General features: G+C 42.5%; 2 protein-coding genes across 2 annotated transcripts in view; both read left to right on the top strand.

Moving 5' to 3' along the window:
• The first annotated feature begins 5,494 nt into the window (after positions 1–5,494).
• Positions 5,495–6,661, top strand: nhlh2 (nescient helix loop helix 2). Its single transcript, XM_077001165.1, has one exon. It carries the CDS (start codon positions 5,495–5,497, stop codon positions 5,861–5,863), a length of 369 nt encoding a protein of 122 aa, XP_076857280.1. The 3' UTR covers positions 5,864–6,661.
• A 3,970-nt stretch (positions 6,662–10,631) lies between these two features.
• The window catches only part of vangl1 (VANGL planar cell polarity protein 1), a 25,078-nt gene continuing 22,192 nt past the window's right edge, over positions 10,632–13,517 (top strand). Inside the window, exon 1 of the mRNA XM_077001637.1 lies at positions 10,632–10,818. The gene's annotated coding sequence lies outside the window, so the exon portion shown is untranslated. The remainder of the gene's footprint in view (positions 10,819–13,517) is intronic.

Below are 13,517 nucleotides of genomic sequence, written 5' to 3'. Positions count from 1 at the left end.
CACACACACACACACATCCACACTGACAGACGTAAACACAAACACACACAGAGTTGAACTCCCTGCCCACTCGAAACATACTGTTGTTTTCATGCATCTTTACATATTGATAGTTAGTTTTTAACTATCAATATAGTTTTTGATTACATTTTTAATGAAGTATTCCAACTTCCTTTTGAACACACACTCACACACACGCACAAACACACACACACACACACACACACACACACACACACACACACACACACACACACATTCATCTCTGGTGGTCTTTCGCAGGTGCAATATTGGCCCCTGGCACACAACCTTATACTGGCACTCATCATCACCATGACACACACACATGCACACGCCTCCTTTGCTCAGCTGATCACCACCTGAGTCCTCCACAGTAGGGGGAGGCTTCTGACCTGAACTCACCCTCCACAAGAGAGGGTGAGACAGAGAAAAAAAGCTGTCTCTACTGCCCCCAACACACACCTCCTCACTATCTCTCTGCCTCTTCCTGTATATATCTCATTCTTTCTTGCTGTCATGTTGCCTTCTACTGTTCTTGCATGTAATGTGTATTTGTGGCTGTGTGTGAGTGCATCCGTATGTGTGTGTGTGTGTGTGTGTGTGTGTGTGTGTGTGTGTGTGTGTGTGTGTGTGTGTGTGTGCTCGAGGGCACCAGTGTAGCCTACAGGACTGAGCTCAGGTGGACTCCGCTGATGAGTTGCAGCTGGCCTTGCGTTGTGCAGTAATGGGTGCCGTCCAGCGCTGGGGGGTCACTCTCCCCAGCTGGGGGTCACTCTACCCAGCTGTGGCTGAAGAACCCCGGCTCCTCCCAGTTGGACTCCCATACAGCCAGCAAGAGCTCCAAGCCTCTTTCAAATGGTGCTGGACGGGCTAACGATCCATCTGAGCCATATGAGTGTTCTCTGTAGTCATAATACTATAACAAAAAAGTTGAACAGGATATGAATAATGACTTGATGGTTGTTTCCTAGGCTTCCATCATTTACACTATGTACCCCACTTAAGACAGAGAGAGAATTACTTTAACAAATAGTCAGAAAATGGATGGTACAGCAGAGAAGGCCAAACCATTAAATATTCATGTGAAATCTGGACTCTAAGAAGATCACATATGTGCCATGTTGTTTGTACCATATGTTAAACATCTGTGTGTATGTGTGTGTGTGTGTGTGTGTGTGTGTGTGTGTGTGTGTGTGTGTGTGTGTGTGTGTGTGTGTGTGTGTGTGTGTGAGTAAGTGACTACATGCACATGCATGTGTTTGAATTTGCATTAAGTTAGGTTGTGTGTCATGATCTAGCATGACAGGAGGCATTTTCATTGATTAAGGACCTACACCGAATTAAGTTCCTAAAGGGTCTTCCATCAGTCAGTATGTCACAACAGAGATCAATACACATGATCCAAAAGCTTTCAGCTGAGGGTATAGTCCACATTAAAAGCTTGTATACACATATGGACACACACACACATGCGTAAGCTCTATCCTTACCACTGTGTCACGTACAATACAGTATAAGGTCTGTAGTTTGAGAGCACCATTTCAGAGGTGGCTCTCCATCAGCCTTTAAAACAATCAGGCCTTGGCTTGAAAACCTATTTTGTACTGTATCATACTGCCATGCAGGGCCATATTTTGTGTTACCTTCCCTGTATTCTGTCCAGTTCTCCTTTTGCTATTAAATGAGATGTGATCTCCCTTCAGTTTGCATGTGTGTTAACTGTATCTCTTTCCTAACCCCTTTCTTTACTCTCTCTTTCTTTCAGTCTCCACTTCCCCTTCTCACATCCATCTACTGGGCCATGGTGAGGCATCCAGCCTACATCCATCTCTCCATCCACCCATCCATCTTTCTATCCTTCCAGCGCTATTAGCCAGATGCCCCTAGCACACACACACACACACACACACACACACACACACACACACACACACACACACACACACACACACACACACACAGAAACACACGTGTGCACACACACACACACACACACTCACACACACACACACACACACAAACATACACACACACACATACACACTTTCACTTGTGCACACACACACACACACACACACACAAACATACACACACACACATACACACTTTCACTTGTGCACACACACACACACACACACACATACAGACATACACACATGCATACACACACACGCTCACACACACACACACACATACACACACACACACACACACACCTAAACCTTAATTCTGTCAGTGAAATCTTTGCCATTCTCCTGTGCTATATAGTGCTCAGCAAGGAACACATACCCCAGTTTGGGGGAAGGGGTAGATATCTCTGGACACCATATGTCCTTTTCTCACTCGTGTTTCCCATCATGTGTGTGTGGCCTTTATTATCAGGGGGAGGGGTTGAATGTGTGCTAATGTACAGAGTATGTTGATAACATCCTGGAATATTCCTAAGAAGCAAAAGCAATTGCCCGCATCTCCTCACACTTGCTATGTAACTACATAATGTCTGTGTAGGCCCACTGCTGATTTACAAGTACCCCGAAAATTCACTGCTCACTTCGATGAATTTCACTACTACTTACAGTAATTCATCACTCACAATGGCAACAAAGAGCAAAATATGGTTGAAAGTACTGAATCAAAGATGCATCACTCTGGGCATGTCTTCCATCTGTATGGCAATCCCCTATCAAAAGGGCAAAAATCACTGGACATGAAAATGTCAGTTAGGACACCCACCCACACAAAGGAGAATGTATTTCTGAACCCAGGATTGTTTATACTTTTCAGGAGGGCATTTTCTTTGTGTTTAAAAGACAATATTTTGCTGCTTTGATTTGTTGATGTTCTCTTGCTTTATGCTCAAGAGAAATAAGATGATGGACCACAACACAAACACAGACACGTCCTCCAGTGAGAGTAGCTCTGTCACGCTGCGCTGCTTGTTAAAGTGAAGGTAACAGCAAATCTTCCACATGGCTGTTGGTTTATGAGTGTGAGTCAGTGCACAGATATGCGATGCCTGTTTTACTACCCTTTTCAGGGTCTTTTTCCTTATGCTTTCTTTACAAAGGTTAGTCCTGTTAAAGTTCCTCAGGAATATCCAGGGAATATCCAGGTACACTAGACAGACAGAGAGAGAGAGAGAGAGAGAGAGAGAGAGAGAGAGAGAGAGAGAGAGAGAGAGAGAGAGAGAGAGAGAGAGAGAGAGAGAGAGAGAGAGAGAGAAAGTACAAATTTCACTTCATTATACAGTTATGGAATCCATTACATTGAACAGAGATTTTTCCCTAAATCTTGCCAAACTATTTTACCACGGTGATACTGAGGAGTGGAATATTAAAAAAAAGTTTCTTTTGAATACTTTTTTATCCAGTACCACTCATTAAACATCCTCTATCTGTTCAAACATCTCCATCACTGTGCAGCCAACAGCCAGCATTCTCGAGGTGAGCTCTAAATTCAAGGGACATTTGATACCAGACTCAATTTTAAACGCTTAAAATACCACTCAAGTGGAAACTGGAAACAGTATTCAGAGCAGCAGTGCAAGATTCAACATCTCCCATCAAACACCCAAATATTCGTAAGGTTGTATTCATAGACATACTGTGTAATGCTTTAGCACAAGTGCAGATTGCCACAGCTTCAGATGGTAGAGCTGATGAAGAGAAAGCTTAATGTAGTGCAAGTGTAGTTCGATCTGATTAGTAAAGGGAAAGAGGCCAAGGCGCCGTTGATGGAATTGCTTAGCGCTGACCATGGTGCTGAAATTGATCTCTGCGCTCTGGGAGGAGTCAGGGGTTATGTACTTTAAAAGTTCTAAATGGGCCATGTAAACTAACAGGCGTAATAGATAACCATGAAGGAAAAAGTGTAAACAGTCACATGCGACCAGGAGAGTGAGAGTCTGTTAAATGAGTTGGAGGAAAAATGCTGAGAGGGGAAAGATGAGTGCGTGCATGTCTGACCAGTGAGAGAGAGAGAGAGAGAGAGAGAGAGAGAGAGAGAGAGAGAGAGAGAGAGAGAGAGAGAGAGAGAGAGAGAGAGAGAGAGAGAGAGAGAGTATTCACCAAATGTGTTCCAAGTCCGTCGTCATTTCTCCGTCACTCCACTGTCATCTATCTAACCATCAACACCAAGACTTCTGGCACGCGCAAGTGTTATTCAGCTAAGGGATATCACGAACAGCATGTTAGCGCACTGGAAAGAAATACGAGCTGAACGGTTCTGAGGATGTTCAGCTCGAATTGATCTTACCTTCGCGAACGTGTCCATTGTTTTCCGCGTGAAGTTCAAGAGACAGCATCCTCCGAGATTTTTATTTTATTTTTTTAATTATCTCTAAGCATGTTTTATAGCTGTCAATTTGCAACGCTGTCTCGGTTAATATAGTCTTTGATGCTGAAAACATTTAATCTTTGGCAGAGACAACCGGAAACTTGGCAGCAGAAAATTGGGCTTTTTTTTAAAGAAAAATCACAGAAAATGTAAATTTGAAATGAGTGGATTGAACGCTGAAGACACTTGAACACTTGACTGATATACTAATAACTCAACAGATTTCTGACATTCTGTTCGAACTCGGCATCACACGATTGTCTGTGGAGGCAGACGGTAAGTTTTAAGTAAATAATATCTAATGATCGAAGTAGCCTACATTTACACAAGTAGATGTAGTCTGTATTCGTATGGTGCTACGCAATTTTGCCGTGTAACTGATATTAAGTCATATTTCAGGAAGAGTTACGTATTTCATTTCTGTATAATCGAGTAACGAAGCTTAGCTGTGAAAGTATTTAATGGTGTTATTTCTTCTTCACTGAGTTGTAATGCTCCTTTTTTCGTGGTTTTTTGGTGTATTTTTTGTTGTTGTTTATTTGTTTTGTTTGATTGGTTGGTTGGTTGTTTGGTCGGTTGTTTTTGTTTTTTGGTCACTTGGACATGTAGGCTACTTTTCTTTACAGACAGCGCGAGACAGCCATTCCCATGATCCATGGTATAACGCAGACGGTCGTGTAGTTTTAGACACTCTGAATTTAATTGATTTCAATTAACTTTCGTAGAGAGTTGGCTGTGTATTTACAATCGTCATTATGAATTTCAATGACATTATAAATGCTAAAACCCCCACCTTGCAGCTCGTGAATTATCGGAAGCCTCTACCTGGTGAAAACTGAAACTGAACTTTGCGCTTTAAATGACCGTAGTTCCTATTTTACACTTAATTGTGTTAACATATAACAGAGCCTGCGTAAGTTACAATTTCTGCAATTGGGAAAACTGAATTAAAAAATCTTAATAAATGTAGCTGTAGACCTATAAACTCATAATAAAATGTAAACAAATACAATAAAAATTGATTTCTCTTTCTTTGTTTCCCTGTTTCTCTTTCTCTTTCTTTCTGTCTGCCTGTCTGTGTTTGTTAGGACTGTTATACCACAGCATTTCGCATACAATATTCTGCACAGTCCTTAAAATGATGCTGAGCCCAGACCAAACCGATCCTGATCTGCTATGGGGTCAGTCGGACCCGGAAACAGTACTCAACGTCATAAAAGTGGAATGCGTGCCTGACGAACCACTGGAAAGTGACGGGAAGACGCGCTCGCTCGCGCCGCCCGCGCTTACCAGGGAGGAAAAGCGGCGGAGGCGACGAGCGACTGCCAAGTACCGGATGGCTCACGCCACGCGCGAGCGCATCCGCGTGGAGGCCTTTAATGTGGCGTTCGCCGAGCTGAGGAAGTTGCTGCCAACACTTCCGCCCGACAAGAAACTTTCGAAGATCGAGATCCTTCGACTCGCTATTTGTTACATATCTTATCTGAATCACGTTTTGGACGTATAAACCATTTGGAGAACATTCGAACGTTTTAATATATAGGACTGTTACCAACACTCCTGGCACTGAACATGAATATTGTCAATAACTAAAGTCTGCTGTTAAGTCTTGTTTATAGAGACAGAGTAGTAACCGACCCATTCGGCCTAAGTAAAGGACAGGCCCAGAGCCGGAGTGGCTAATCTGGAGATTCGGGAGGATTCCCTATGGGCCGGCTCATGTCAATCTCTAGTTTGGGCCGATTGGGATGGAAAAATAATTTTGGGCATGAAACTCCCGGGCTGAACAAGTGGCCCACTCCGGCCCTGGACAGGCCAATATTTAACGGTCCGCAGGTGCAGGATTGATTTATGTGAGATTGTGTGTCGTAAAATAAGCAAACTAAAACGACTCAAATATATGCGTTCACTTTCCAAGAAACGTTTACAGTTCAGTTTTACAAAACGTAGCTTGTGAAAAGACGTAGAGTAGTATATTTTCAAATGCTGGAAGAAATCGTTGTATAATTGGTCTTTTTATAACATTTTAAGAGTGTTCATAGATTATTTTATGTTGACCGATTGGCGTTGCAGCGTGGCCTTAAACAAGGCTCGTGTGAGGTATTTAATAATTGTAAATATAATGCAATGTGCAATTCGTTTTTAACAAATGAGATTCCCTGTCGCTCTTCCTTTGCACCTTGTAGTAGTAGACATGCTAACACTACCTAGATCTTAAATGTCAATGAAACAAGTTGTTACATGTGGTTTCAGTGCTACTGATGTATTCCAGTGAAGTGTATTGGATAGGAAGGATCTATAGTCTTGGGGTCGTATATCAAATGCTTACAAAACGGCCAGGATACCTACAATATCTTACGAAGTTTGTAGGCCTACATGTAGCTCGTGAAAACTCTCTATAGAAAAAAAACTATATATATATATCTCCAAAAGTCTAGTAAAGGCTGTTCGAGGAGATGTTTTCTCTACTACGACCACGACTACGATCTTTGGTCTTAAAGCTAATTTTAGCTATATGGACTCAACTTTTAGAGTAAAATGTTTCATGTCTGCTTTATATCCAAAGATGTCCTGGCATATCGGGGCTTGCGAGTCATTTTGCATTGTGAAGTGTTAGGATTTCATATTTGGATGGAACAAGTTCAACGAACAAAAGTTTAAGCTATTTATGTATTTACTGTTAGACTAAATGGCATAGAAACGACGATCCTGGGCCATTTTAAAGCAAATCACTGCAGCATAACTAATTTATGAAATTATAACTTTAATGAATTTCTTTTAAATTATTTAAATGATCAACGATGAAACGATTAAAACATCTTGGGGTTACGCCCAAGTTTCCAGGCTGTTTACTTTGACTTGAATGCATATATTTTGTCAAACAACCCTATATGACACTTTTTTGACAAAACAGTTATTTTAAATGATCCGACATTGTGGCGTATTGAAGGAAGACACTAGTCAAGGCAATGCCACAGAGTGTGAGCATTATTTGAGCACGTGTTTTTCTCCCCTATCCAGCACGAAGTCCCTAGAGACGAGACAGGTGTTGGTCCAGACGAACCAAGGCAACCAAATTACGGCCCGTCTGCTGCCTCCCGCGGGACAGAACCAAACAAGAGGGACTGTGGGCGTGGCCATCAAGCCACAGAATATTTTAGGATATCGGCTAGAGTGATGTATCATAACTACTTTGAAATGACGGAAACTGCTGGGATTGGGAACCCGGCGTGAAATATAAATAGGCTATGTGTTAAAGAAACCGAAACATTTGAGGTGTGTCTCAAACGTCTCGAAAAAGTATGTTTTGTAATACTACACACTACACTACACACACTATACTACACACTACATGTTTTGTATACTACATACTACACATCTATCTATCTATCTATCTATAGATAGATAGATAGATAGATAGAAAGAAAGAAAGAAAGATAGTATAGTTACATATAAAGTTACATATATACTTTATTTAAAATGTCTCCCCCCCCACCCCATCAAGCTTTTCATAATTCTTCAGAAAGTCCAGATTTAACACGTGAAAATATGCAGGTTTACCCACAGGGTCTGACCAAAAGAGAAACATGCGTATTTGTGTGCTCGGGGAGGGGGGCTACACACGTTTTTGCCTGCGTCGAAAACGAGCACACTAAAAGTCTACAGGCCCATCTGAGGATTATGCAATGGCTCCGTGGCCCACTGGAGCACCATATGCCAGCCTGTCTGTCAGGGAGACGTGTTGGATCATTAGCCCTTAGTTCTTTCAGCGCACAGGTAGCGTGTTTGACCCCCTCATGCAAAGAGCCAATTTGTCCTCTCTGCTTGTAACGTTAAGTCTATTGAAACCGCTAAAAGCGTTACCATATTCAAACAAATAGCCATATGTTACTCAAAATTCGCGACAGCAGCAAGAGTCATCCGTCAAATATTTCTCCGTCTGTTCAGTCAGAATGTGTGGACAGCGAGAGAAGTTCAACTGTTCCTTATGCATGCATCCTTGTGTTGAAATGCGGTTTTATTACCCTAACCACTTCTAACATTATAACCCTAACCACTTCTTCAGCAGGGTCCCAGACGGCTTCACAGCTCTTTTGTGTACAGACAGATGGGTACGCACCGCGGAGAAATGGAGGAAGGACAGGGCGCTTTTTAAAATAATGCAAATAAAAAGTCAGTCTGTTCTCATTAACTCTCACCTAGAGACTGACACTCTCGACACAATCAGATCGGCACACTGGCGCTCCAAGCCATCTGCACGCAGTTGGCCACGTCTTCGCGATTTTAAACAAAGTGATCACATATTAATTACATTTCCTGGAGGGAAATGTACGTTCGTTTTTTTTTAGTTTAAGACCTTTAAAATCTACTTAAAGTGTAGTCTACATTCTCAAAAATGTATAATTCAACTGGGTGTCAAACTTGTTTTCACAAAACCATTTCCGCCCTCACAGGACATTTATAATTTATATATGTATATATACACACACACACACACACGGACGCACACACACACACACACACACACACACACACACACACACACACACACACACACATTTAGGCCTAAAGTCGTGATAGGCTTATATATAATTGTTATCACACCAAACTCGATCACTGTTCCATTTTATTATTTTCTAAAGAATCACATTTACTCTATGCTCTATGTAGACTATACTTTTTATGGATATGTACTTTTCTAATTCATTTATATAATGATATAATATAATATCCTAATATAATTATATTAGGTATTATTTGTAAGTATATTTGTAAAGAGATTTATTATTTTTTGGAGTTGGAATTTTGTTACTAATTTCCTATTAGGGAAAGTGAATTAGGCTAATTTGTGTTTTGTATTGGCGTATACATGTATCTGTATGTAATGTCACATTTTCTTATTCTATTCTATAGATAACACGGTGGACAACTCGAGTTGTTTTTTGTATTAGCTACTTTTACTTGTTTCGTTTAATTAACTATGGCTTTGCTTGTGGATGACTTGAGCCCCCGCCCCCATCTCTCTTTTTTTCTCCCTCTCTTTTCTCCCTCATTGGAATACAGACTGCCAGAGTTGCCATAGTCCGCACTGCACCATTTCAGGGCAATGTTGCAGTGGGGAACATGTGAACTTAAGCGGGAGTGGCTGACATATTTACACACTAGTACAACATTAAGTGGTCAGTATTCCAGCGCTATTCAATTACGACTCAATTACCACTTGGGGGACAAAGGAAATACCCTGAGGACGAACTACAAAAATGAAAGGTGCATATGATGAAAAGTGAATGAAATAGATATTTCAATAGAGGACTGTGATGTGTCGTCTTACTACATATGATTATGAAGTCAGGGAATATAATATTTAATCTTTACTTTAATCCAGCAGGCAGTGGGCCAAGTCCCACGGGCTACACTGATAGACGTCGTGTTTACAACACGGTATATTGCGCCCTCTGTTGGTCATTAGGAAATAATACAAGTCGGTGCGCTGATCCAATGCAACCCCAACGGAACTGCTCAGTGCATAAAGGGGGAGATAGGTACACTGTCCTTTTCGTCAGGGCTCCGTCTGGCGACTTGAAGAGATTCTCCATGTGAATGTTTCAACCTTGAAGCTGCATTATAATGGGGGGGGGGGCGCATTCATCATAATATATCCATATTATGAAAGAAGGCTATAGTGACGGCAACACATTTAGAGTAAAACAGTAAGTTGCTCCCACATTCGTTATGAACCCAGATTCAATTACAAACACTTATACGATTGATTCACAGAACCTCGCACAGAGCAGGTTTCTTAGCACTGACCAATGAAACGGTAACCTATTATTATTACTGTATTATCAAATTGAAAAAGTAAACTACAGGTTGCGCACAACTGCATTTGCAAATATTAACGTAGATAAGTACAAGATTGCGTTAAATGAAATCGGTTCAACAATGCCGTTGCTGCCTTTTAGTTGCGTCACATTGTCTGTGAATTTCCGGCTCTAAAACACTTGATTCCTCTCAGTTATCACGTAGGAATCAGCAGGGGTCGTACGGAGAGCCAGTGGTTCGAAACGTACCCTTCCTGTGGTACTTTACAGCATATTCTGCTTCACCTCCTTTCAAATAAGCGGCTCATATAAAAACTGAGACCAAAGGGCAACACCTGATCCACCCTTTCGACTTCCGAATGCTTAACACTAATTATTACGACATTATTTTCGTCAAATGATTAGCATTTGCTTCCAGTAACTCCCTCTAGTGGGAGAAAATGGTATTACACCGCCCATCGATTCAGCCATGAGTCCCAGTCGCGGCCGCCAGAGCGCGTCGCCTGTGATCCGCCTGGAAAGGGTGTTAACTCAGTCTCAGAAGCGCTCGCTCACTTGGGCTGCTGTGTACATTTGCAGGTGATAGCTCAACACCGAATACGTTACCGGATAAATCTGGGGATGTTCTTAAGGCGAGAAGGTAAATCTGTCTTATTAAAATTGTTGGTATTCCATTGTGCCTTGAACACTGGTTTAGTTGGAATAGGTAGACTGGAATCACATCTGGCATAGGAAGGCACTGGGGTAAACCTATTGTTAATGCCTATTACATCTATTCTAGCTACAGCTATTAGTTCGTGGACGTTTTTAAAATGTGCTGTCTGTAATATGAACTACTAGTAAGCGTGGCTTCTTCCTCGCGTTGCCATGGTAGCTTTTGATTTTCAGTCACATCTGCATCATCCAGAGCCTGAATTTCATAGCGTCACACCGCGATAACGCTGTAAATTACGGCGCGCAGCCTGTCAGCAGCCCGGCGGATGGGCAATGGTTTTCCTCGGCTGACTGCTCATATAAAGCTAATCTTGCGGCTCCCCAGATTTGCAACAACCAAATATGCAGCAGGGTGTGTAGCAGGAGCCCGAACGCTCTCCTTTGCTTTCCTCAGCGTTTATTTCTCCATACGTGCGCAATGGATGTTCAGGAGACCGTTCGGGGCTGCAAACGCCTCATAACGCAGAACCACATGCTTGGCATTCCATGTATTTGGGTGGCTACCGTGCACTGACTGCATGTCGCTCAGTAAAGATATGCGGCTCCAGTCTCCTCCCGCTGTGCACGGGTCTTTGAACCGGTGTTCCTTTTCTGAAAGCCACTGTAGTCGACAAATGTTCGTTCGCACCCAGCCAGAAAGGAAGTTTTCACAGTCCTAAGTTAAAGCAGAGATTTTCTTTCTGTGAGTGTGTGGTGAGACGAATGGGAGGACCAGTCTGGTCACTGACTGTAAACATTCACTCTCTTTGCAGACGAAAAAGTTTTATCAGTGGAATTCTGCAGCTGTACCAAATGAATATGTGGCGACTATTTTGTTTGAATAAAAACGCCATGTAAAAGCTTACTGAGCCATACTTTGTCATAAATGCAGTTACATTTCACTCCAAAGCAGAGTGAGAAAGAGAGAAAAATGAAGAAACAGAAACTGACCGTGAACAATAGAGTGAGTGAGAGTGAGAAAGTGAGAGACTGGCAGAAAGAAAGAGAGAGAGAGACTAACAGAGAGAGAGAGAGAGAGAGAGAGAGAGAGCAAAAGATTGCTGTAAATTATTACTCAGCCACTGAATGTGTTAATAATTCCACCTGTCATAAATTCACCTTCAAATCAAGGGGCGTGTAATCTGATCCATGCTTAGTTCCCCAGTGAAAAACGCCTCTCCGCTTCAGTGTTCATCTCCATTCACACCTGGGCAGTTAGATGATTGGTTAGAAGTAAATTACAAATTTTGAACAGCCTCTCACTTGAAGTTGATGATGCACATATAAGTACTGACAGTACTCTCCCCTGGGAATCAAGGCTGCACAGGGCGTTTGGAGGACGACAGTCTTCGTGCTACTCGAGTGGCGGAGTAATCACTTTAACGCACACATGCCAATGTGCACGGATTGTCCATATGCATGTCCATATGCTTCGTAGCTAAATTACCTGTGATGATGTGTTTAACCCTGGAGTCTCTCCTGGCCTGATTTGCTGTTGTGTTATCACTGGGTCATAGTTCTAGTTCATTTTGTTAGATTTATTGGGTAAATTAAGTATGGAATGTGGATGCGTGCACGCAGACTGACCTTCTTGCATTTACTTTCTGTCCCCGATCTGAACACTGTGTGTCCAACCATCACAACCTCCAGCACAAACCTCTCTCCACACTTCAAGTAATGGTGAAATAAACTAACTGACTATAATGGAACATAGACCCTCAAGCCAAAAGATGTGATGACACCGGGAATAGAACAGGACCTCATCTAGTGCACCACAGACCTGGGGAAGGGGCTTTCACACTGATCCCAGACCTGCCACAGGCCAGCCTTTCTGATGCACTGCATGAGACTTCTAGACTTTGTGATGTGTACTCGCACAGCGAGATCCCACCAAACCCCCAGGGGCCCTTGTCAGATCTTCTAGGGTCCTCCATGCAGGAGATGATATGAGATAACACTGAGCAGTGGAAAGGGAGTATCTCATGCAGATGTGCAGTCTTAACTGTAGCCTCTGGGCCTAGTTCTGCGTATTTGTAATTCTGGGTATTTTAGCGAGAGTAAAATGCTGATTGGGTGGTTATATGATGGATATATTGAAAGAGTATCTTATACCTGGTGGGTGGGTATAGGTCTGACAGCCTGACAACTGCTGGGATTTTCTTTATGGGACCATAATAAGCTGAAGCCATTCCACACACAAACGCGCATGCACACACATACCATACACACACACACACACACACACACACACACACACACACACGCACGCACGCACGCACGCACACACACACACACACACACACACACACACGCGCGCGCGCGCACACACACACACACACACACACACACACACACACACACACACACACACACACACACACATCTGAGTGGAAAGCTGTCACACACATTCCCAGTTCAGGTTTGGGAGAGCATGCATAATATATTTCTATTGTTTTCTTGCACTCTCTCTTATGCAGACATAACCCTGATCATCGCCTCACAAACCCAGGGAATATTCCTCCACCCATGTGTCACCTCTGTCACATCACCCCGGCCTCCTCAACATACATATTCAGTTACTGGGGCCTTGCAAAATCTGAAGAATGACTATAGCTGTCACCGTTATGTATTTCCAAGCTGGTTTTG

This window comes from Brachyhypopomus gauderio, chromosome 4 (genome assembly GCF_052324685.1).
Source record: "Brachyhypopomus gauderio isolate BG-103 chromosome 4, BGAUD_0.2, whole genome shotgun sequence".
In the NCBI taxonomy this organism is placed as follows: Eukaryota; Metazoa; Chordata; class Actinopteri; order Gymnotiformes; family Hypopomidae; genus Brachyhypopomus; species Brachyhypopomus gauderio.
Note: the sequence above shows the minus strand (reverse complement) of the source record. Positions and strands in the feature narration are given on the sequence as shown.